Below are 27,733 nucleotides of genomic sequence, written 5' to 3'. Positions count from 1 at the left end.
TAAAATCAAAATTCAAACTCACGTTTTAGTTTCTCCAATGAATCGGGATGTCCCTGATGATTACTGCTGTGCAACATTGAAGCATTATGATGATTATTTTGAATGTTGAGATGTTGCATTGCACCTTGAATGTGATCGGGATGAAGGCCAGCCATTGTGGCAGCCACGTGCTGATGTTGAATCGACAATCCAGGTGCTGAACCACCAACTAAATCCTGGAGGCAAAGTTCTCCATTGCCTCCGGTGCCGCCGGCGAGATCGAGGCTGCTCCCGTCCTCGCCGCGCTCCATACTGTAAAACGTTAACGTCGTGCCGACGATTCCAACCACTTCACCGAAATATCCTACTCGATTGATTTTTACCCCACGTTCTTCACCAATCACTTGTCATCATCATTTTTTTTTTTTTTTTGATTTTGTTTTTAGCAAAAATCGACTTCTCTTTGGCAAAAGATCTTTGACAATCTTGTCACACTCTTGATTATTTATTCTGTAATTATTATTATTAGCTCTTTAAGTTTATAATTAGGTCTTCTTAATTTATTATTAGTATCTGGTTGTCCTAACGGAATGCAAGTTCTTAAATTTTCCGATTTAGTTAATGATCTTACCGATTCTTATCAAGTGTGTGAATTGGTAGATTGGAAAATTTATACTGTGGATTATTTTTAGGATACTATTTAAGTTTGGTTTCTAGAAAATAATTAACTTTAGATTTCAAGAAAGTTATAAATCTTGTTCTAGAGAATTATTTATTTGTGTCAAATTAATCTCGGGCAACTGTTACACCAGCATATTTTGGTTCAAACGTTTAAAATTTTTGTTTCAATCTCTTGACTCTTGGTAAATGCTTCTAATCCTTAATTTTCTCCAATTTTACAGTTTTTGCCAAAATCTTTGTTTTTGGTTCAACAAAATCTTTGGTTTGGTATTTTTAATACTCTTCTACCTTCGAATGCTCTGTCAATACAAGAATTAAAAGATTTTTATTGCACGATCTCTTTAGTTTGTTTTTAAATTCCTTTTCTTCTTCCTTAATTTTTTCTGCTTCTATCCTCAGTTGTACTTTGGATCTTTTGTCTACTTCTTTCTGCTTTTCTTTATTTGGTTTTTTCTTTGGATTTTCTTCTTTCAATTGCACTTTCAAATGATCCTCCTTCTGCTTTGGATAATCCTTTTGCTGTTTTACTTTTGGATGTTCCTTTTGCTGCAGCACTTCTGAACGTTTATCTTTCTGTTGTACTTTTGGATGTTTCTCTTTCTGTTGTACTTTTAGATGTTCTTCTTTCTGTTGTACTTTTGGATCTTCTTTTTGCTGTTCTACTTTTTGGATGTTTTTCCTTCCGTCGCACTTTTGAAGGATTATCTTTTTGCTCCACTTTTGGATGCTCTTCTTTCTGCTGCACTTTTCGAATAACCCTTTTCTTTCTCCTCTACTTTTAGATGTACTTTTTTTTGCTGCACTTTTGAATAGTTGTCTTTCTGCTGCACTTAAGGATCTTCTCCTTTCTATCGCAGTTGTTATTGATCTTTCTTCAACTGCACAATCTCTCTTCAAAAAGTGCAATCTTCTTTCTATTGCACTTTCTTCTAATCTTTCTCTTTGAAAAGCTTTACTTTCTACAAATTTTTTTCTTCAAAAACCTTTCTTTCCCTTTTCTTCTAATCTTTCGCTTCTTGCAGCAGCGAGACAATAACTTATTCACAAATTCTTCTCTAACAACCTGATATGGTACAAAATTAAATCTGATACGGTATACAAAAACACTATCTCTTTTCTATTCCCCAACTTCGCTACAACCACAACTGTTCATAATCCCAACACCGAGAAAATTTCTATAACAAAGAATTTATGCGGATACAGATTGAATCACTAATCACCAATTTGAGTTTACCACCACAATCAACAACTTTTCACAAATCATATCGGAAATATTTTTTCAAAATCGAAAAAGTCCGTTCAGCACTGAATTCGCGACGAGGCACAATCGAGAAACGATTATTCACTGTGTCATCTCTTATCACCGAACAATAAACACGTGCTTCAGGCTCGCCATCAGCAATTGGACAACTAGATAAAACCCGTTGTGTCTCCCTGTTGTCCGCGAGAATACCGTCACGTGCCTTCTCCCCCCTTTGACTACTTTGAAAACAAGAGCGCGCAAAATCCCAATTTGGAAAATGAAAAATCAAATGATGGTTTTTTTGAAATATGGGGTTAAGGAGCACGGATCACGAGGTTAAGGTTACGCGGCTCCTGCTCTCCTTAACGCACACGCGGTCAAGGGAGAGGTGAAAAATATATCAGGTAGGTCGTAGGAGATGGCCTGACGATGTTAGGTATAGTAGGTGGTGGAGTTTGTCGAGAGAGTTGGTGGGTCGGGTCGTCTAGGCTTAGCCAGTTGAGCCTCTCGGACTGCCTGCCGGCTTAAGTCTCGTAAGTCGGTAAGCCGAGCGGATCTAGTGGTCTTGGCTGCTGCACTGGCTGCCTTAGTTGCTTGCCGGGCGGCCTGCCTGACTGTCTGACTGCGCCTCTCTCCTGTTCTCGCCGATCTTACTCCCCCTCAGGTCTCTCTCTCCACATATAGTATCCCGCGAAAACCCCGCCAACGACGAGGCTCGTGTCATCCCGCCTCTTGTCAAACCCCTCTCTCTCTCTCTCTCTCTCTCTCTCTCTCTCTCTCTCTCTCTCTCTCTCTCTCTCTCTTTCTCTCTCTCTACTCTCTACTATCTCTCTCTTTCTCTCACTCTACTATCTCTCTCTCTCTCTTTCTCTACTCTCTTTCTCTCTCTACTCTCGACTCTACTCCCGAACGGGTCCCTTCTCGTAAAAGCAAGATAGGAAGCACCCCAAACAAGATAGGGAGAGAAATAGTGAGAGAGACAGAAAGAGAGAGAGGAGAGCCAGCAAGATAGGGAGAGAAAGAGCGAGAGAGACAGAAAGAGAGAGAGAGAGGAGATCAAGCAAGATAGAAAGAGAAAGAGTGAGAGAGACAGAGAGAGGAGAGCAAGGAAGATAGGGAGAGAAAGAGTGAGAGAGAGAGGGGAGAGTTGACTAGTTCGGATGCGCCAAAGTTTCATCCCTCCTACACCCTATTCCTTCACCCTCTAAAGTTTACTAACACACACTGTCTCGCATTCCCACCCCTGCGATACAATGAGAAAGCCCCACCCCGTTTCTAACGTCCCAAGGATCATTGCCTCTCTCGCTTACTTCTCTCCTTACTTCCCTACTCACTCTCTCTCTCTCTCTCTACTATATATATTACATGTAGCCCAAAGATTTTCCTGTTGTGGGAATTTTCGATTTTCTCCGCGCTTTTTTTTCCTTTGGAAAAGAGAATATTCTTTTCTTTTCTTTTATTTCAAGAGAAAAATATTCGATTCGATGTATATATAGCGCAGGAGAAATCCTTTAGGAAAAAAAAATTTCAAGAAAGGTATTTTGATGGGGTCTCGTTTTGAAATTGAGTTGTGGACCGTGGGGAATTCTCTTGATTCAGTATTATATATGTGTATATATATATATATAAGAGTAGTAGGTGAAAATATATAAATTCTCACGAACTGTTATTTGTCATTTGCAGCTTTCCTTTCGGTTCTTCTAAAAACTTTCTGCTATAGTAGAAATTATATATATCTTAAGAATTCTTTAATTCACAGCCACACAAAAAAATAAAAGCATCCTGGCCGAGGAATGAGACCACCCTTTTCTTATGTATTTTGATGCGCTGAACACGAATCTGAAGTCCGTTATGCTCCATCACGTCAGGATTTTGACATAACCTCAAAAAACAGCGGATTTTAAATGACAGGAGAACTTTTTTAAATAATGACAGATTTGCTTGAATCTTATTACTCGGAGGCTTTTGGGGTCGCTGATTACGAATTTAACGTCAGATTTATAAAATTCAAAATGGTGGATCCAATATGGCGGACGAATTTTTAAAAAATGGTTGGATTTTTACGAAAATTGGTATCTAGAGGCTTTTGGGGTCGCTGATTACGAATTTAACGTTATAGATTTATAAAATTCAAAATGGCGGACGAATTTTTAAAAATAGTTGGATTTTTACAAAAATTCGTATCTATAAAATCTGACGTTAAATTCGTAATCAGCGACACCAAAAACACCCAGATACTAATTTTCGTAAAATTCCAACTATTTTTTAAAAATTCGTCCGCCATATTGGATCCGCCATTTTGAATTTCATAAATCTGACGTTAAATTCGTAATCAGCGACCCCAAAAACCTCCGAGTAATAAGATTCAAGCAAATCTGTCATGATTTAAAAAAGTTCTCCTGTCACTTAAAATACGCTGTTTTTTGAGGTTATGTCAAAATCTTGACGTGATGGAGCAAAACGGACTTCAGATTCGTGTTCAGGGCATCAAAATACATAAGGAAAGGGTGGTCTCGTTCCTCGGCCAGGGTACTTTTATTTTTTGTGTGGCTGTGTTATATATACTAAAATAGTACTTTTAAGACTTTGACAACTCTTCTAAAAAAAATAAATTCTTCTTTAATGTGCGACTATAGTCAAAATATATATATTTTTTTAAAGAATTCAATTTTCATAAAAAATAATTTTAAATTCTAAAAAATAATAATTGAATTAAAATGATGTAAATAATTATATTAAATAAATAAATAAATATTCTTATAATATAAAATAATGATTTTATTACTTGGTCATCTTGAATTATTATAAATTATTTAATTTAAAAACGGTTTGAATTTGAATCTTTTCAATGTCTTAATTCCTGCGTGGAAAATCCTATTTCAAAAATAAGATTTAAAAATAGCGAATTGTGCAAACATTTGTCTTCTTTCTCTAAAACAAAATAATAAGTTTATTAAAAAAAAATTGTGATTCATAAACAAAAATAATGGAAAAAAAATAAATTTTCTAGTTGTTTAACAATTTTCTAATTTTCTTTAGAAGTTAAAAGAACGAAAATCTGCATAATTTCAATTTGACAAAACAAAAATTTTAGTCTTTTAATGAAAAGAAGTGAAAAAAATTCTTGATTTCTATTTGTCATTACAATTTTGAATTAATTATATAATAAAAATAATTATAACAATAATATAATATACAATCTATCTAAAAGATAATAAAAAACAAAAGTATAAAGATAAACAAAAAAAACAACTTCAGAGTGTTCAATTATTTTCACAAATAATAAAACTCATTGCAGGATTTCAATTATTTTTAATACAATTTTTAAATGAATTCTGCGAAAAATGCAACTATTTTAAAAAATTATAATAAAATTCTTTAAAAGAATTCAATTATTTCCATAAATATGTATAGAATTCTTCTTAGGAATTCAATTATTTTTATATAAATATTAAAACTCATTCGCAGAATTTCAATTATTGTTAATACAATTTTTGAATAAATTCCGCGAAATATTTTGAAAAATTGTGAAAATAATTAAAATTTTTGCGAAGAATTTTATTAAACTTTTTTTTAAAATAATTGAATTTTTTCAGAGAATTTAATTTTATTTAATAATTGAACTGTTTTTAAAAATTTTAATAAAATTCCTTGAGAGAATTCAATTATTTAAAAAAAAAAAATTTAATGAAATTCTTTTTATAATAATTAAATTGTTTTCAATATAATTTTAATAAAATTTTTTGATTGAATTCAATTATTTAAAAAAATTTTTAAGAATTTCTTTATGATAATTGAATTGTTTTCAATACAAATTTTAATAAAATTTTCTAAAAGCCCAGGCGGAAATTTCCAACCGGCGCGGATCCTAGCCCGTACTGACGCCGGTGTAACTGTACTGGCTCGGAACCGCCTGCCAACCGAATGTGAACGGGCATTCTACCGAATAGTGACTAGGCCAGGAGCGCGCTGGCAACCGGCTCGGAACTGGCATTCTACCGCCCGCTGACCGGCCGGGAGAAGCCGTTCCGTGTATAATTCAACCGGCTGGGATCTGGCACTCTACCGACCGCGGATTTTTCATTTAATAGCCAGCTGAGCGCTGGCATTCTACCGACTGACAACCGGGTCGGATCCAAATGATAATTTCAACAAATATCAATAAAAAAATAATAATTAATTGCAAAAGATAAATACTGATGACAATTCATTGACAGTTCACTTTACACATTTTTTTTATTTTTTTATACACTTAAACGCAATTTTTTATTACATAGACATTTGAAAAATCCTAACGCTTGGGGGTACGGAACCTACGCCTAACCGAATATTTGCGCATCGAAATCTCGCACGCTAACCACTATGCTACGCTCGCATGGGACTCTCAAATCTTAAATACTCTCAAGTGTCACTAGCTCAAATAAAACTTGCAGAATTACTACGCGTCAATGATACCGCTATATTTTCAATACTTTATTGAATGTATATTTAGGACTATTTCAATATTTCGTTAAAAAAGAAACTTGTTATATTTTTATTATTATATAATACATATTATATTGAATAATTGTTTTTCAATATAATAATATTGAACGTAATAATATTAATAATTTTAATTAACATCTCAATAATAATAAATTTAGTATTATTAAGATATTATTAATTAATTTTATATATTATTAATTAACACTAATATTATTGAGAATTAATAATAAATTATCAATATTAATATTAATTAATAATATATCAATAACCATAAATTTATTATTATTGAGATATTAATTAAAATTATTAATATCATTACCTTCAATATTATTATATTGAGAAACAATTATTCAATTATTATTGAGATATTATTAATTAATAATATATAATATTAATTAATAACGAATTTTTTTAATTATTTAATTTTTAAAAAAGTCTCAATAAATAATTACTTAATATATTGATTAGATTAATTTATTAATAATTATTTTCTAAAATAATGCAATTACTTGTAATAATTATTTAATTTATAATGTGACAATAAATGACGAGATCCGCAGTCGGATCCGCCCCAGTACCGAGCCAGTACAGACTCAACATATCCGTCATTCTTCCGACGCCGCAGAAGAATAAGATCCGCCGGCGGAAGAAATCCAGTACCGAGCCAGTACTGACAATAGTGGGAAGACGGTTCCGACAGTCGGAGCATAATCTGTACCGCGCCGGTTGCTTTTTCAGATCCGAATCGGTACAGACCGTCGGTACTTGCGGTCTGTACGGGCGCGGATCCCAGCCGGTTGTAAATTCCGACATTCGTCCGACTTTTCCGCCTGGGAGAATTCAATTATTTTCGTAATAATTTGTTTCTTAGAGTGTAATAATTATTTTTAATGAGTTTTATTATTAACGAAAATAATTGAATTATTGCGAAGAATTTAAAAAAAAAGTTGCAATAAACAATTCATTGTTTTCGAAGACATTTATGTAAATTCTATTTTTAATAATTGAATTCAAGTGGAATTTTCATATATATTTTAGAAAATAATTGAATATTCTTGTAGAACTTTGTCAAAATGTTTTTTTAAATAATTGAATTTGTTTGGGAAAAATTAAAAAAAAATAATTAACATTTTGACATGAATTTTATTAAAATTGTTGAAAGCAATTGAATGTTATTTCTTTTTAAAACAATTGAATTTACTATTATTTATAAAATAATTGAATTTTGCAAATGAATTTTATTAAAATTCCCGAAAATAATTGAATTTTATCGAAGAATTTTGCTATTTATAAAGGCAACTAAAATGTTGCCAAGAATTTTTTTTTTGAAATTTTGTTTTAACCCTTAAACCGCACACTGCCGAATCCATCCTTAAACCGCACACTGGGTGTGCGACACCCAGGGACTTTTAAGTGTGTTCTCCAAGCTGGAATAGGGTATTATGTTTTGGAAAAATTATCTTATATAGCTCAGTACATCTATTTTGAAGGAAAATAGGTTTCATAATAATTTATTTAATCTTAATAATTAAAAAAAAGTTTTTTAAAACCACTGAAATTACCTCAAACCGAAAATTGGGTGTCAGACACTCATAAATTTTTCGCTTTCAACTTCATAAAGTTATCAAAAACGCAAAGATACATGGGAGACTAATATTACTCACGGAACATAAAATTAAGTACAAAATGTACTGTCCAATAGCGACACATGTTTAATTTTTACGAGTATAAACGATATATTAGTGTAAAAAGCTGGAATATGGGTGTCGCACACCCAGGGTGCGGTTTAAGGGTTAATAATTGAATTTCTACGAAGAATTTTATTAATTTTGAAAATTATTGAATTCCTGTCATGAATATTGTATTAGGAATTTTTTTTTTTACCTATAAGGATGGAGACTAATAAATAAGTAAAATGTTTTTGAAGAGCCCAAAAATAATGAAGCTAAATGCCATAAAAGAGAAGAAAAAATGTTGAATTTTATATTTAAAAAAAAAATGGTGTGACTATCCGTTAATTTAACAGAATTAGCAACAACAGCGCCATCTAAAAAAGGCGCGAAATTCAAATCGAATTTTTGTTTTTTTTTCCTTTCATTAAATCTTAAATTTAATCTAATATATTGGTTTGTTAAAATTCTAAGCCGTTTTTCAAGAAAAAAAGTTTATTGAAAAAACTACTTTTATTAAATAAACATACAAGGGGGAAAAGTTGATAAACGAATAAAAGAAAATTATATATAACATTTTATTCCTCTATATACGTGAAAAACTATATGGGGATTATTTTGACCTTTACTTTAATCTTGACAGCAGCTTCGTGACGGAATTGGGCCACTATATAGGAACTGCTGCTATGGTTAATTCTTGACTAATCCTACAAAATCCTCAAGCATAAACTTGAAACTAAAAAGGGTGTCAAAACGTTGGACAATAAATATATTTATGTATATACGTGCGTGCTGATGTTTATATATAGTTTTTATTTGTTGCCTAATGCAGTTGTCAACTATTTGTAAAATTTTCTATGTAAACTATATCATAATCCCTTGGCTTTTTTTAAATTTCAATCTTTGTATTAAAATTTCAAAATAACACAAAACGTCAAAATGTATATATAAATTATTTCTTTCGGATTAATCTTAGAAATAAAAAATAAAATTTATTTTTTTCCATCTATTTTGCTTTTTTTCTCTATGTAATAAATTGTCTATTTGTATCTTTTGTTTTTTGTTTCAATATATTATTCTTTTGATTTATCCGCGCGCATTTCTTTTTGGCCATCGTAGAGTTTATAAGAGTTCTCATATGTATACTTGATACCAAAAAAGAAAAAATCGCGTGACGGGTGACGTATTCTATAATGTAGATAAGAATGATAAGATCTCAATGCTTCTTTTCCTAGAATTTGACAGTCAGATGTATGAAAATATTTCTGACTTCATTTTTTCGTTCTTACATATATATTGCAGTATACATACACTTTTCTCCAAATCTTTTTTTTTTGTTTTAATCTCCGGGACTTTTTAAAGATAATTAAAATATTGTCTTTTTCGAATATTCGGCATTTTTTGCATTTACTCTTTTGTCTCGTCCTCGTGACGTATTTTCAATAATTAATAATAACAATATGTAAATCATGATAATAACAATAATTATTGTAATAATAAAAATTATTATTATTATTATTATAATTATTATTATTATTATTATTATTATTATTATTATTATTATTATTACTATTATCATTATTATTATTATTAATGAAAATCACATTTATCAACCCAATTCACAGGAAAAAAGAAGTGTTATTTTAACACTAAAACTAGTGTTAAAACTATACGCAACATTTTTAACCAACACTGGGTAATTTTAACACTACATTGGTGTTAAAATAACATTACAGTGTGCTAAATCACAAAAGTTAAATTCTTATAAAATTTTAATAGGTGTTAAAATAACACCAAAATTGTGTTAAAACAACACCATCTGAAAATTACACGCAACAAATTTAACATAATATATTTTTTCTTGTAAAATTTTATAGAAAAAGACTTTACTCATGTAATAAAAATCTTTAAAATTAAAAAAATGTTATAAAAACCCAATAAGAAGAAAAGAGTAATTTTAAATTTCGCGCCTTTATTATAGTAGATGGCGCCGTTGTTGATAATTTTTAAAGATTACGGGACTTTTTAAAAAATAAATTTTTCTTGAAAAAATAAATTTAAAACCGCATAAAAAAATGTGGGACTGACTTGTATAATGAATTGACAATGTTGTTTCGTGAAAAATTCTGGGAAAATTCCAATAAATTTTCCTTTCTTTCGAATATTCAATTTTATCATTTTATTTTATTTACTGAAAATCACATTTATTAATAATACGCGAATAGCACAAAAACGATTTACAATTTTAAAAAGAAAACAAGTTTTAAATTTCCCGCCATTTTAAGGTGGCGCCGTTGTTGCCTCTTTTTAAATTAACGTCTACAGTCGCATGAGTATTTTTTTATTCAACTTTTCTCTTTGAAAATAAAGTTTGAAAACTATATAAATAGGCCATAATAATTAAATTGTTCCATTATATAATTATATTTATCCCTTACTATTATTTTTACATTATTCCTTAACTAATTAAGAAATTATTTTATAACTTTTCAAAATTTCGCGCCATTTTTCAAGTGGCGCTATAGTCGCTTATTTTAAATTAATATACCTCATTTCCCCCTAATCAGAATTGATCAAGAAAATAACGAGAAAAAAAATAATTACAATTCTTTAGGACTATTTTTCTTTTTTCTCCTCTTTTCAAAAGTATCTTTATATTCGATCGAGAACATATATATATATATATATATATATATAGAAGTTCAGCAAAGACCTTGGTTTGGTTATAATATGTTCAGAGGGAGAGAAACTGACTTTTCTCGAATAAGGGAGGGAAAGGGGGGGGGGGGGAGATGGCGAAGGGAAAAAAAAAGCCAAGAGGAAGGAAAAAAAGGACACGAGCTTGAAGCAAAGTACTCACGAACCGCGAAAGAACGGGGTGGCAGTAGTCAGTACATACGTCACGCGAGGACCCACAGTAGCGCCATCCTCTGCCAAAAGCGGCAAACTAGTGAAAACAAATGACAAGGTGACCACGCCCACTTTAATGCGGGGGCGTTATTGCCCCATGTGTTTACCCCCTCTCTCCTTACTCTCTCGTGAGTGAGTGAGTGAGTGAGAGAGGGGTGGGGGGGTGAACACACAGACTATAAGTGTATATGTATCTATATGATTCTAAGTGAGAAAGGGTGGGGGGATGGACGAGTCGAGCGCAGTGGGAATCCCTTTAGAGTAGCGGGAATCGTTGATTTTTGAGCGGCGAGGACGTAATCTGTATCTCGCACGCTCCCGGCGCCTGCCAGGATCAACTAGCGGACTATCCGGATGCGGTACAGTTATTGTAATTTGATAATTGAAGGATTACGGATTGTCCTACTCGTTGACTTTATGACCAACCGTGTCACATATATATATATATATATATATCGTGAACGTCCAGCCTCTGATTATATATTGGCTACCGATAACCACACTACTATTTTCATATGTCAAACTTGGGGCTATAATTTATTACTATTGTTTACCTACCCAGGTAGAAAAGTTAACGTTAGTTAACGTTAGCTAATGCTACTAACGTTAACTAACGTTAGACTAACATTAGGCTAACGTTAGACTAACGACATTTTTTTATCACTAATATCAGATTATAACGTTAGTCTAACCTTAGTCTAATGTTAGTCTAACGTTAGTTAACGTTGGTCTAACGTTAGTTAACGTTGGTCTAACGTTAGTAACATTAGCTAACATTAACTTTTCGACCTAGGTATAATATATACAAAACAATACTCTTTTGTAAATAATATCCGCAATTCATTGTTGTTATAATAAATGAATTTTTTCTTTTGGAATTATTATGCCATTATTAGACCCATTATTAGAATAACTGTTAAAATCCAAAATTAATAAACTTGACCCATTAATAGCCATTAAAAACCATTTCCAGGCCTCGCACTCATCTATATACTAAAACTTACTATTTACTTATTTACTATAGTTTGGCTATCACAGGAAAAAAGAATTCTTATATTATAACACTAAAAGTAGTGTTAAAACAACACACAACATTTTTAACACTTCATTGGTGTTAAAATAACACTGGAATGTGTTAAAATAAGACTACTGGGTGTTAAATTAATATACATTTTAAATATAGGGTTAAAATAACACCAAAATTATGTTAAAACAACATCACCTGAAAACTACACGCAACAAATTTAACACACATATTTTTATAGATGTTAGCCATATGCGGTAAAAAACAGACATTTTGAAGATTTTAAAATTTTTTTGGCGTATTTCTCCATATACGTAGAATCGTAACAGATTTTCCAGATTTTTCCCTTCCCATAACCATTTAAAAAAAACCAGGTTCATTGCCCTTTTATGTTGTTAAAAAAAACTCATCAGGTATAAATTTTGACCCTCCCTATTATATAAAAAAAAAAAAAAAATGACAGAACGTTATAAGGAAAAACCCTCTTTTTTTGTATACCTACATAATCGTGATGGGTCTGAGTTTTCTCGTAATCGAGTATATGTAGACAGATGTATATAGCCAATGAAAATAGATCTGAAGTGAAATCAAGGCCTCGAAGCTAAACCATTCGTGCGGCTGATAAATGTCTATATCTTATCCTTTTATATCACTCTGGCAATAACTCTTTTTATGGACGTTACTTCTCCGATATCAAGCAAATGACAACGCCATAAATAATAATTTCCACGCTCTTGACAATGAAAAAAAAAAGAGAGCGACAATCTTTAATTGATGCAATACGGGGATCATTTTGATGTATATTCGAAAGAAAAAAAAAACAACAGTATATTCCGACTTTACCTCATCGTGAGTCAAACTCATCGTAAAATATGCGATTTATCACTTTTTCATCGAGGTTGACAATATTCACAATATTTTTATTTACGATTGCAGTATTAATGCGCAATTGGTGATATTCCGATTGGAACTGATACACATACAATATAAACTTTTCGATTATAAAAATTAACAAACTTTCCATAAGTTTTTTAAATTTTCTCATCTGCAAGCTATATATTATATACAAAAAGTCGATTTTATATATATATATATATATAAACCGAATTTTAGTAATAACAGGGTTGCTACAAAAAATTAATTTTTTTCCCTGATTTCCAAACTTTTTCCCAACTGATTTTGCCATTTTCTCTGTCCCAAAAGAATATTCTGATTTGCTCTAAAATCATAAGAATATTGTAACTATAAATTCAAATTTTTAAACATTTTAATTTTGAAGTTAAACCCTTTTCAAAATTCAATTATTTCTAAAAATTCACGCTATAATACTCTTAATATTCTAATTATATAATTTAAAATTTTAAGTAAAATTCAGTATTTTATTAATTTTTATTAAAAAATTTTTCGAGAATTCGCAATTATTTGAATACAAAAATGAATAATTTTTTAAATAATTAAATATTTCTTAAAATTGAATTTTTATGAAGAATTTTATCAACATTTTAAAAAATAATTGAATTCTTTCGGCGAATATAAAAAAAAATTCTAAGAATAAATGCAATTTTCTAGCATTTTATTTAAAATTGTATAAAAAATAATTGAAATTCTGCGATAAGCTCTTGTTATTTATGAAAATAATTGAATTCTTGCAACGAATTGTATTAAATATTTTTCTAAAGAATTGAATTCCTGTAAAGAATTTTATTTTTGAAATTAATTGAATTTTCAAGAAAAATTGTATTATTTATGAAAATAATTATTTTCTTGTGAAGAATTTTATTTAAATTTTTTTAAATAATAATTGAATTTCTCAAGAATTTTTTAAAACTTTTTCAAAAAAAATTCAATTCTATCGAATAATTTCCTTAAAAAATTGAAAATAATTGAAATCTGACGAAGAATTTTATTAATTTTTTTTTTAATAATAAATTAGATTTTTGTGAAGATGTTTATTTTTGAAAAGAATTGAATACTTGGGAAGAATTTTATTAAAATTTTTTAAATAATTGAATTGCTTCGAAGAATTTTATTTTTTACGAAAATAATTGAATTGTTTCGAAGATTTTTACAATAATTTTATTCTAAGAAAGAATGTTATATTTTATAAAAATAATTGTATTCCTTGATCACTTTTATTATAATTTTTGAAATTTATAAAGCATTTTATCAAAACTTTTTAAAATAATTGAATTTTCCATGAAAAATTTTATTATTTATGAAAAGAATTGGATTCTTGGGAAGAATTTTATTTAAATTTTTTAAAATAATAATTGAATTTCTCAAAATTTTTTAAAACATTTTCAAAAAAATTAAATTTTATCGAGAAATTTCATTAAAAAAATGAAAATAATTGAAATCTAACGAAGAATTTTATTAAATTTCTTTTTAAATAATTGAATTTCTTTGAAAATGTTTATTTTTGAAAAGAATTGCTCTTTTGGGAAGAATTTTATTCAAATTTTTTAAATAATTGAATTACTTGGAAGAATTTTATTTTTTACGAAAATAATTGAATTCTTCGGGCGAATTTAAAAAAAAATATTTAAGAATAAATGCAATTTTCTATCATTTTATTGAAAATTTTATAAAAAATAATTGAAATTTTGCGGTAAGCTTTTGTTTTATTTATGAAAATAATTGAATTCTTGCAACGAATTGTATTAATTACTTTTTTAAAGAATCGAATTCTTGTGAAGAATTTTATTTGTGAAAATAATTGAAATCTGAAGAAGAATTTTATTAAATGTTTTTTTAAATAATTGAATTCCTATGAAAATATTTATTTTTGAAAAGAATTGAATTCTAGGGAAGAATTTTATTAAAATTTCTTAAATAATTGAATTGCTTCAAAGAATTTTATTTTTTTACAAAAATAATTGATTTGTTTCGAAGATTTTTACAAAACAATTTTGACAATAATTGTATTCCCAGGAAGAATGTTATATATTTGACGAAAATAATTATTGTATTCTATGATCAATTTTATTATATCTTTTGAAATTTATAAATCATTTTATCAAAATTTCTTGAAATAATTGAATTTTCGAGAAAAATTTTATTATTTATGAAAATAATTGATTTCTTGCGAAGAGTTTTATTCAAATTTTTTTAAATAATTCAATTCGCATAAAAAAATGTATTATTCGTGAAAATAATTTAATTTTTAAGAAGAATTCTATTTCAAATTTTATTATAACTAATTCTTGTAAAGAATTTTGTCAAAATTTTTTTAAATAATAGAATTTTTAAAAGAATATATTATTTAAATTTTTTGAAATAATTGAATTTCTCACAACTATTTTTTTTTCAATTCTTTGAATATATTTGAATTTTTTCGAGAAATTTCATTTATAGAAATGAAAAATAATTGAATTGGTTCGAAGAAAATAAAAAATTGCTCAGTAATTGAATTCCTGTGAAATTTTGATTAAAATTTTGTTTAAATAATTGAATTCTTTTGGAAAATGTTATTAAAATAGTAGATATTAAAAATAATTGAAATAATTTCTAAGTAATAATTTTATGACATAGTTTTTGAAGAATTAAGTTAGTTAAAAATAAATTATTGTCACAAATAAAAAAATAAGTTTTGCATTAGAATTCTTGACAATTTCATACTTTATGAGGCAAACAAAAAAGACTAAAATTCTGAATTTTCTTATAAATTCTAAAAATTTAATTTTTTCCACTACATTTAATAAAAATCCCGGACTTTTCCCTGATAATCCTGACCAATTATAATTTCCCTGACTTTTCCCTGACCTGTGGCAACCCTGAATCAAATTTCGATTTTCAAGAAAGAAAATTAATAATAATTTTTGGAATATATTTGAAATTTTCTACTTTAATTTTCCATTTTATTGGCGTGTCTAGAAACTCGGGGAGGTCTATATAGAAAGATTATGGGCTTGACGACCGTTACAAGAGTCCATCACGGCTCCATCACCCATTAAAAATTCTAAAGACGCCTCTCCTGAGGTTTATGACACGATAACGTAATGCCTTGAATAAAATTGTGCGCTTCATTCTTTTTCCTCTATTTTCTTACATTCGTCCTGACATGTATAGCGAAAGTCATACATTTTACACCTCCTATATATTCTCGAAAGAATTTCCACGATGAACCGTTCCAAAAGTTTATCTTATTTTTATATATAGAAATCGTATATATAATACCGTCGGAAGAAGGAAAGTTCGCGTTGTTCGTTTCGATTTCGTTTACCGGTCGTTTCGCCTTTCGACCCTCCTTCTTTTTTTCCCCCCATATTTCCCTCTATCGCACAACCACTTTTTCTATTGTCCTCTCTCTTTCTCTACTTCTTCAGGAGTCACATCCCTCATCTCCCATTCCACCTCATCCAAGCGAGCCACGATCGTTACTATGGCGCTACGTCTTTACAAATTTTATATCATTTTTATGAGACATAAAGTCGTCGAGAAGTCGACAGAGAGGAATGTATGCGCGGAAATGAAACAAAAGAGAGAAACTTGAAGTGCGGAGGAAATGTATAGGAATTATTGAGAGAAAACGAAAAGAAAAGAAAAAATACACGTGACTGAATGAAGTGGACGAATTTGAGTCATTCCTCTTCTAAAGTTTTGCGGACTCTTTGTTATATTCATGGAGTATGGGGTGGAAAGTGTGCGTCTGGGGTTTGAAATCTTCTTCGCTTCATCAAAAAACGCTTGGGTTCTATTACAATTTTTAAAGTGCTTTCTGTAATACAACTTGAAACCAGAGAGATTTTGTTTTCCGTCTAAACAGAATAAGAGAGAGAAGAAGAAGAGGAAAGGATCCAACTTTTATTATTCGAGGGTCTGTATTTTTTTTTTTTTTTTTTTTTTGTCTTCAAATATTTCTTTTTCGTATATATATAGCCCGATCGCATTTATGTAAGTAGCCTGCGCTTAAAAAGTGCTTAAACATTAGAGCATCTTCTTGTTTAATCTCAAAGAGGTATATCTTAATTTCGTCACAATTGAGATAATCCTGCGCTAACTCCGCAGCAAAGTCACAAGCACTTAATGGTGAATTGTATTCTCCTTGGACAGTTTACGGGTCCCAAGGTGCATATATTCTCCGTATACTTTAAGTTTTTTGATAATACGAGTGTAATTGTGAATAATTACTATATAAAAAATATTATTTCACGAATTTAAATTCTTTCTAAATGAAAATCACTAAAATTTAATATACAATTCATATAGAAATTCTGTAAAATCATTCTAAGGGAAAAAAAAAAAAAAAAAAAAAATCTAGTGAATATTTACTAGAATATATATAGAAGAATTCTAGTGAAATTCTTTAGAACTTAAGAGTTCTGGAAAGAAAAAGCAAAAAAATTGTCTTTTGCCATATTGCGGCAAAAAAATAAGAGAATTTCCATCATCTCTTACAAAAATATATATATATGTATATAGAAAAGCAATCATCCTTGGATTACGTGGACAAAGAGTTCCGGACGAGATAATATATAAGTATTTTTATAATCAATAAACAAACTGACCGTTATGCGTGCGTGACTATAATCCAGCTGACAATGAAACCAATGCTTCTCGCGCTTATATTCTTTCTGATAAAAAAAAAAAAAAAAAAAAAAAAAAATGTATACATACTTAACTCCTACACTCGAATCTTGTTATAACGAATCTCGTTACAACGTTCTCTCGTTACAACGAACATTAAAACTCTCGATACAACGACAAAAAAAACACGAACGAATTTAAGAATTTAATTTAACCAAAATTTTGGTTAACTCAAAAAAACGACTAAGTTAATCAACCCTCTACTTTATATAACCTAAAGAATCTAGTGATGTGATTATTATTAAAAATTCTTACTTTTTCTTTAAACTGATCCCATAATGCAGAAACTTTTAATATAAATAAACATACTTTACGAAATTTTTTACACGTATTTGACGTTTTGTTCTGTTAATCACAGATAAATTCATGTGTTTGAATAGAACGTGAAGTAGGATTCCTCCTTCCGTCGTAATATCGAGATTTTGAAGTCCCGAGATCGTCGTTATAACGAGAATCGAGTGTATATGCATATGTGTCGAGAAGCAATTATCATTCTGTCAATCATTATACATCACTGTCATTATTAAAAATGCAAATTTTTTTCTTTCATCGCGACAAGATTAATTACCAAAATTTTATTATTTCTTCATCAAAGTCGTTCAATTTTTTATAGTTTCAGAAAATTTAAGCTTTTATTGATATTATTTCAACTTATTCGCACAAAAAATATTAATAAAAATTATTATTATCATAAATAAAATAAATAAAATAAAAAAATATTAAAATAGCAAAAAAGAGCTTTAAAGCTGAAAACACAAAAAAAAAATTCAATTTTGAAGAAATTACCAATGCAGAAATTTAATTATTTCAAAAAAAAAAAAAAAAATTCTTATAAAATTCAACTTCAAAATTGAAAAAAAAATTTTCCTAAAAATCCCAATTATCTATATAAACAATTATCTTTATAACAAAATTCTTCTCCAAAGTTCAATTATTTTCATAAATGTCGAAAAAAAATTCTTGTCCTTAATATCAATTATTTTCAAAAATTTTTCTAATTTCATTGAACTTCAATATCTATTATTTTAAAAAAAATTTCCGAAAAAGAATTCAAGTATTTAAAAAAAATTTATTAAAAATTGTATGCAAACATTTAATTATTTTCATAAGTAATAAAATTTTTTTAAGGAATTATTATTTTCATAAAAAATAATTTAAAATTCTATAAAATTATAATTGAATTAAAATGATGAAAATAATTTTGATAATTGATTTTTTCCGCATGAATCGAAATTAAATTTTTAAGAAATATGACATTTATTTAGCGCATTTCATGTAAAATTGTATTAAAAAAAATTGAAATCCTGCAATAAATTTAATTTTTTAAGAAAATAATTGAATAGTGACTAAGAATTTTATTATAATTTTCAAAAATAATTGAATTCCTGAGAAGAATTTTATTATTTATAAAAATAATTGAATTATTGAGAAAAATTTTATTAAAATGTTTAAAAAGAATTAAATTTCTGTGAAAAATTTTGTTATTTTTGAAAATAATTGAATTCTTCATATTAGAATTTTATAAACATTCTTTTAAATAATTAATTTTTTCGAAATAATAAGAAATATTATGAACATTTTATTACTTTAAATAATTGAATTCTTCTGGAAAACTTTATTTGTGAAAATAATTGAATTTTTCGATTAATTAATTTAAAATAGTATTAAAAATAATTGAAATTCTTCAATGAAGATTATAATTCATAAAAATAATTGAATTCTTCCAAAGAATTAAAAAAAAAATTTTCTTTTTAATAATTGATTTTTCGATGAATTGAAATTAAATTTTTAAGAATAATTACATTTTTTAAGCAATTCCTGTTAAATTGTGTTAAAAATAATTGAAATTTTGCAATGATTCTTATTATTTATGAACGTAATTGAATAGTTACAAAAAATTTTATTAAAATTCTCAAAAATCCTAATTAAATTCTTTTGAAAAATTTCTTTGAATTTTTTTTTAACCCAATGGAGTTTTTTTAATAATTTTAATTGAAAATTTTGAAAGCAATTGAATTTTATGAAGAAGAATTTTATTAAAAGTGAATTGAAAATAATTGAAAGTTTGCGAAGAATTTTTCTATATTTATAATAATAGTTAAATTGTTTCGAAGAATTTATGAAAATTTCAGTAAATATAATTAAAAATGGAAATATTTAAAAATATTTGAATTCATCCGAGGAATTCAATTAAAATTATATTTTGAAAATAATTGAATTCTCGCAAAGATTTTCACTATTTATAAAATTAATTGAATTCTTCAATTTTACTATTCATAAAAATAATTGATATGAAGAATTTAATAGAAACATTTGAAAATAATGAAATTTTTTCAAGAAATTCAATTAATGTTGTTTTGAAAATAATTGAATTTCTTGAAAAAATTTTATTAAAATTAAGTATATTCAAAATAATTGAATTCATCACAAGAATTTTATTATTTTTTAAAAATAATTGAATTCTTTCAATTTCTTTTAACCAATCTATTTAAAAATTGCATTGAAAGTAATTTAATTTTTATATAGAATTTTTTTTAAAAATATTTTAAGAATAATTGAATTATTTTTTAGAGAATTTTAAATTCTTCTTGAAATTGAATTTTATGGAAATTTTTGAAAATAATTAAATTCTTTCATGTAATTTTATTTAAATATGATTAAAAATAATTATAATTCCTGCAAAGAATTTTTGTATTTAGAAAAATAGTTAAATTGTTTCGAAGAATTTATTAAAATTATTTAGGAAATAATTGAAATTTATGGAAATATTTAAAAATATTTGAATTCATCGGAAGAATTCAATTAAAAATTGTTTTGAAAATCATTGAATTTTTATAAAGATTTTACTATAAATAATTGAATTGTTTAGAAGGATTTATTGAAATTTTAGAAAATAATTGAATTGTTTCGTGAAATTTTATTAAAATTTTTGAAAATATCTTCGAAGAACGAATTATATTATAAAGTCATTATTACAAGAATGATTTGACTTAGAGATATGAGAAATTTTCCCCTGATTTTTGAATTCTGTCCAGAGGGGAAAACGAAAAGAAAAATAAAAATAAAAAGCGCAAGTAAATAATTTTTCTGTTGGTATCGCGAGTTGTGCAGTGTTTGCAAGCACAGGCACACAACGTTTGCAACTGTGTGAGTTGGTGTGATGAATCCGACTCCCCCACACTTGTGGGTGACTTGACAGCCAATGGAAGCGCTACCATGGGGCGGCGCCTTAACTGCGACCAACATGGCAGCCGTCGCGACGGCGCTGCCGGACACAGTACGGCTGTAACCACTTGCCACACTGTGACGCTACTTTCTCTACTCACAATACTCACAAGGTGGCATTCATCAACTCGTTTCAAAATTACCAGCGACAATTACCATTATTATGGCGTAAACATTTTATGGGACCATTTTTCTTTTCTTTGCTTTTCTTTGCTTTTCTTTGTTTTTAAGACAACCTGATGCATTTTTTAGCCATCATCAGTATATAATCATTAACCATTCCAGGCTTCGTACTCATCTACTAAAACCAACTATTTACCACTTTTTTTTACTTTATGCTACTATTTGGGTACTTTTTTAAATTTCAGCCACTAAAAGCTATTTCTATTCGAAAATATTTGAAAATAATTGAAATTTTGACATGAATTTTATTAATTTTTGAAAATAATTGAATTTTATAAAAGAATATTATTATTTATAAAAATAATTAAAATTTTGATGAGAATTTTTTTTTAATTTTTAAACGTAATTGAATTTCTGCGAAGAATTTTATAAGTTTCGATTACTTAATACTAGAATTAGATTACGTAATTAGATTACGCTAATATATACTAGAAATCAAAATACTATTCTCAAAAATTATAATCAAATTCTTTAAAAAGATTCAACTATTTTCAAAAAATATTCGAAATTCTATTCACAATATCTATAGTATTTTCATAAAATTTCGCAAAAGAATTCAATTATTCAAAAAAAAAAATAATAAAATTCATCCAAAATTCAATTATTTAAAAAAAATATTCGAAATTCAATTATTTTCTATTTCTATACTATTTTCATAAAATTTCGCAAAAGCATGTAATTATTTAAAAAGTAAAATTGATAAAATTCAATTATTTTCATAAATAATAAAATTTCCACAGGAATTCAATTAATTTAGAATTGAATTTTCAAAAAAATTTCGAAAAAAACAATTATTTAACAAAATTTTTATACAATTATTCACAATAATTCAATTACTTTCACTAATAATAACATTTTCCATGAAAATTCAATTTAAAAAAAAAAATTTTGATAAAATTCTAAGCAAGAATTCAATTATATTTTCATAAATAATAAAATTCATCGAAGAATTTCAATTACTTTTAATACTATTTTAAATTCATTAATCGAGAAATTCAATTATTTTCAGAAATAATATAAAATTCCTCTTAGAAATTCAATTATTTTTGAAAATTTTAATTAAATTCTTTGCAACTATTCAATTATTTTTATAAATAATAAAATTCATTGCAGGATTTTAATTATTTTTAATACAATTTTACAGGAATTGCTCAAAAAAAAATGTAATAATTCTTAAAAATTAAAAAGAAAATTTTTTTTTAATTCTTTGGATGAATTCAATTATTATTTCATAAATTGTAAACCTCATTGAAAAATTTCAATTGTTTTTAATACTATTTTAAATTAATTAATCGAAAAATTCAATTATTTTCACAAATAAAGTTTTCCACAAGAATTCAATTATATTTCAAATATTTTAATAAATAATAAAATGCATATTGCAAGATTTCAATTATTTTTTAATACAGTTTTACAGGAATTGCTCAAAAAAATTTAATTACATTATTAAAAATTTAATTTTAATTCCTGGAAATAATCAATTATTTAAAAAAAAATGTTTTTTTTAATAGGAGCCAAGAATATTTCCTATACTTAAAATAAATTAATTGGCCCCACTTAATTTAAGTGGGGGCACTTAATTTAAGAACACTGAAAAATTAATATTCTTAATTTAAGAATATATACTTAAAAAAAAAAAGGTGCCCAGGATATTCCCCACTTAAATTAAGTGGGAAATATTCTTACTACAAGAATATATTCTCATTGTAAGAATATTTCCACTTAATTTAAGTATGTGGAATATCCTGGGCACCTTTTTTATTATATATTCTTAAATTAAGAATATTTTTTTTTCAGTGTAAGTAATGAAGAATCGATAATGTAACTAAATAACATCTTGAATATTAATTATAAGTCCCAGGAAATAAGTGTAAAAATAGACTATAATATTTGGAATTTGTTTGGGGCGAGAGTAGATTTTTCTTAAAACACCTGACTTCCATTTCATCGTGAAATAAATAGAAAGGAGCTTTAAGGATAAGGACGGATGGTTGGTTACATTCAGCGTTTTCTACCCTGTTTATTACATTGGAGTTTCTTGGGGGGACTGCATTTCTCTATATCTATATATTGTATAAATATATATACTATATTGTATATAGCCGGGAGAGAAAAGTCTCTGCAGGACCAGAATTGGTAGCGAGGACGCGTTGATCCCTTCAGGATGACGGCCTTATCCAATCCAACTTGTTACGTTATATTTATCAGCACAAAGCACGCGTATTGTTTTTCCCTCTGAGCGAACTGCTTTTTCGATCAGCTGATTCGATTTCCATTTTCTATTCTCCTCATCTACACCTCGAAAAATACTGCAAGCTTTACATTTCACAACTTTTTATATATATATATATATCTCTATGTACATTTTTTTTAGTTCATTAAATTTTTTTATAACTATAAAACATGAAGATGACCAAGTAATAAAATTCGTTATTTTATATTATAAGAATATTTATAAAAAAAAAAAAAAAAAAAAAATTTTCTTTAAATAACTCCGAGTCTTCAACTCGGAGTGATCGATATCTTCATGTTTTATAATAATTAAAGATGACCAAGTAATAAAATCGTTATTTTATATTATAAGAATATTAAAAAAAAAAAAAAAAAAAAAAAAAAATTTCTTCAAAATTATGTTCATTATTTCAATTCAATTATTATTTTCAAAAATTTTTAATAATAATAGTAACAATAATATTTAATAATAATAATATTATATATATAATAATATATTATATATTTCAAAACTTGATAAATCCATATTTTCTTATTTCGAGAAAATGAAACAAATCACTTTTCTCACATAACCACTATAGTTAATTTTAAATTAAAAAATTTGTATTAATTTATTTTTATAACAATGTTTTTATATTTAAGACGTTCTGTTTTTAATTAAACATTATCATAATTGATTTACAGATTTTGATAATTTTTTCTAATAAAAAACATAAAAATTATAAGTCATCTTATGTCAAAAAAGTTTTTAAATTGAAAATTCGTTGATTATAAATTTTTTTTCTAACATTTAACAGTGATAGGTCAATTTGTGAGCGTCTTTAAAATATTAAATTTATGTTTAACTCAATTTTTTAAAAAATGGATTTATCAACTTTTGAAAATTTGCTCCTCAATTGGATTGTTGTAAAAATTTTAAATATTATTTATGAAAATAATTGAATGTTTGCATAGAATTTTATTCAAATTCTTTTTTTAATAATGGAATTCTTTTGGAAAATTTTATTGAAATAGATATTTAAAATTATTGAATTTTATAAAACTTTTGAAAATAATTGAAATTTTGACAAGAATTTGATTAAAATTTTGTAAAATAATTGAATATCAGAGAAGAATTTTATTATTTATAAAGAGAATTAAAGTTTACCAAATTTTTTTTAAATTTTTGAATACAATTGAATTTAGTAACTATGTTACCAAGTTAGTTAGTAAGTTAGTAACTAAATTGGTAACTAACTTACTAATTTACAAATCGTTGACTTTGGTGTTTTATTTAAAGTAAAATTCCATTCATAGTTAAAAAAAACACCAAAATAGATTATTTTAATCCTTTCTGGTGTTAATTTAATCATAGAGGGCTTAAACTGTTGCAGATTATTTTAATCCATTTTGGTGTTATTTTAACACTTCACGTTTTACTGTGATAGTAAATTCACATTTCTTCAGTGTATACTTTATATATACGTGACCGAGGGTTAGCTTCGTGTTTTTAAAATCATTTCAAAGCAACAGAGATATCTATGGGGGTTCAAGTGACACGTTGAGATTTCTAAACTACTGGTGGGAACCATTGCCAAACGCGTGCTTCTTGTTTATTCGCTATTTTCATTTTTAAATCACGACGAACCGAGGGTGAAAGGGTTGAGAATATTTTTTAGTAATAACAATTTTAATATAGAACATGCCTAGAATCAAACCGTAAATTTTTACGTGAGACAGAAATGGACATTTGTGAATATCTTCAATTATTATAAAATTATTCGAAACAATTGTTTTTAAAAATTTTTTCTAAATAGTAGAATGGTTAATGATACAATGTCTTATAATAGAATGGTTAATGATTTTGATTTCTAGTATTAGCGAATATACATATATATAGATAATTAATTTTAAAAAAAGTAGCAAAAAGTAGCTTTCAAACCTAAAAAAGTAGTAAAAAAGTTGGCTATCGAAAAATTAAACTTGACGACCAAAAAAAATCGTTTTAGACCACTTCACAAAACTAACAAAGTATTCCATTCTATATTTTATTTTCCTGGCTGTTTTCTAATTCTCATAAAAAATATTTATTTATTTCTCATCCTGATGTTAATAATTTGAATTTATGCAACTAATTTTATTATTCATACGAAAGAATTTAAATAACTATAGAAATAATTTAATTCTTGCGAAGAATTTTATAAAATTTTTTAAAAAATTCATTTCTTTCGACTAATTTTATGCAAATTCTATAATTTAAATAATTGAATACCTGAGAAATTTTTATTGTTCATGAAAGAAATTGAATTTTTACGAAGATTTTTACAACAAAAAAATTTGAATTGAATTTCCAAGAAGAGATCTATTACTTTTTAAAAATAATGGAATTCTTGTAAAGAATATTGTTACTTATGAAAATAATTGAATTTTGCAAAGAATGATCTTAAAGTGCTTCAAAATAATTGAATTTTCGGGAATAATTTTGTTATTTATCTTTATAATAATTGAATTCTTTCGAAGAATTATTTATGTAAATAATTGAATTCTTGGGAAGAATTTTGTTAAAATCTAAAAGAATATAATTGAATTATTTCAAAAAAATTAAAATAAAATTGTATTTAAAATAATTGATTGACAATTTTATTAAAATATGGGAAAATAATTGAATTCCTGTGAAAAATTTTAATATTTTTGTAAATAATTGAATTCAATTCTTCCAAAGAATTAAAAAAAATACATTTTTTTAAATAATTGATTTTTTCGAGGAATTGAAATTAAATTTTCAAGAATAATTACAATTTTTTGAGCAATTCCCGTAAAATAATATTAAAAATAATCAAAATCCTGCGATGAATTTTATTATTTGTGAAAATAATTAAATAATTGCTAAGAATTTTACTAAAATTTTCGGAAATAATTGAATTCCTGAGAAGAATTTTATTATTTATTAAAATAATTGAATTTCTGAGAAAAGTTATATTATTTATAAAAATAATTGAATTTTCGAGAAAATTTTTATTAAAATCTTTAAAAAGAATTGAATTTTTGTAAAAAATGTTGTTATTTATTTTAAAATAATTGAATTCTTCATAAGATTTTATAAATATTGTTTTAAATAATTAATTTTTTCGCAATATAGTAAATATTATGAAAATTTTATTTTAAATAATTGAATTGTAATAATTTAAAATAGTATTAAAATAATTGAAATTCGTCGATGAGTTTTATTATTTATGAAAATAATTAAATAGTTGAAAAAAATTTTATTAAAATTTTAAAAAATAATTGAATTTCTGAGAAGAATTTTATTTTATATATAAAAATAATTGAATTATTGTGAAAAATGTTATTAAAATGTTTTAAAAGAATTGAATTTCTGGGAAAAATTTTATTATTTTTGAAAATAATTGAATTTTTCATAAGAATTTATAAACATTGTTTTAACTAATTAATTTTTTTTTGAAATATAATATCCTATTATGAAAATTTTTATTTTAAATAATTGAATTTTTGTGGAAAACTACTATTTATGAAAAATAATTGAATTTTTCGATTAATTAAATTAAAATAGTATTAAAAATAATTGAAATTCTTCGATGAGTTTTATTATTTATGAAAATAATTGAATTCTTGTTTAGAATTTTATCAAAAAATTTTATTAGAAAAATTGAATTTCCATGAAAAATATTATTATTGAAAGTAATTGAATTATTGTGAAGAATTTGTATAAAAATTTTGTTAAATAATTGAGTTTTTCGAAATTTTTTTGAATATGCGATTCTAAACTAATTGAATTTTTGTGAAAATTTTATTATTTATGAATGAATTTTATCGATTTTTTTTTTAAATAATTGAATTCTTTTGCGAAATATTATGAAAAAAGTATAGATATTGACAATAAATAATTTGATGTTCGAATATTTTTTGAAAATAATTGAATCGTTTTAAAGAATTTGATTATAATTTTTGAGAATAATTTTTTGATTTTTAGTATTAGCGAATTTAAAGTAGTATAGAAATTGTTAAAAATATTAGAAATAGTAGCTTTTAGTGGCTGAAATTTAAAAAAAGTACCCAAGTAGTAGAGTAACGTATAAAAAATGTAGTAAATAGTAGCTGTTTTAGTAGATGAGTACGAAGCTTGTATTCGTATGTTGTATTTATCCTAACTTTTGGATATGATTTACTAAGCATATCCAAAAGTTAGGAATAGCTAGGATACTCTGGATATCCGTTATTAATGATGGCAATGATGGCAACTCTAATATATTAGGGAAATAGGTTAAAAAATTAACTAAGAACATTTCTAATTTGCTTAAATGAGTGAATATGTTGATCGTATATAGAGCAAGATTGCAAGAAGGTGTGAAACAAGCCACGTGCTATGCGGCATCATACATCATGAGCCCTTCTTCTTTTTCTTCTCCTCGCGAAGGGAGTCCATGAATATTCTCTCGTGCTTCTGGTGTGCGGTGAATGATGAACGACATTTCCCATTCCACCAATGAAGCCACATTTTGCCTCTAAAAGAGACAT

At 26.5% G+C, this 27,733-nt stretch overlaps 2 protein-coding genes across 2 annotated transcripts in view; both read right to left on the bottom strand.

Annotated features, from left to right (window-relative positions):
- The window catches only part of LOC122500556 (pituitary homeobox homolog Ptx1), a 37,985-nt gene extending 35,380 nt beyond the window's left edge, over positions 1-2,605 (bottom strand). The window contains exon 1 of the mRNA XM_043609536.1: positions 23-2,605. Coding sequence (XP_043465471.1) covers positions 23-290 — 268 coding nt within the window. The 5' untranslated portion in view covers positions 291-2,605. The remainder of the gene's footprint in view (positions 1-22) is intronic.
- On the bottom strand, positions 934-27,733 carry LOC122500518 (trichohyalin-like). The gene is made up of 4 exons (XM_043609475.1): positions 27,596-27,733; positions 17,888-18,072; positions 1,967-2,142; positions 934-1,619 (listed from the first exon to the last, which is right to left on the bottom strand). The coding sequence occupies exons 1-4, from the start codon at positions 27,731-27,733 to the stop codon at positions 934-936; spliced, it is 1,185 nt and encodes a 394-aa protein (XP_043465410.1).

This window comes from Leptopilina heterotoma, unplaced genomic scaffold (assembly GCF_015476425.1).
Source record: "Leptopilina heterotoma isolate Lh14 unplaced genomic scaffold, ASM1547642v1 Lhet_188, whole genome shotgun sequence".
NCBI lineage: Eukaryota > Metazoa > Arthropoda > Insecta > Hymenoptera > Figitidae > Leptopilina > Leptopilina heterotoma.
Note: the sequence above shows the minus strand (reverse complement) of the source record. Positions and strands in the feature narration are given on the sequence as shown.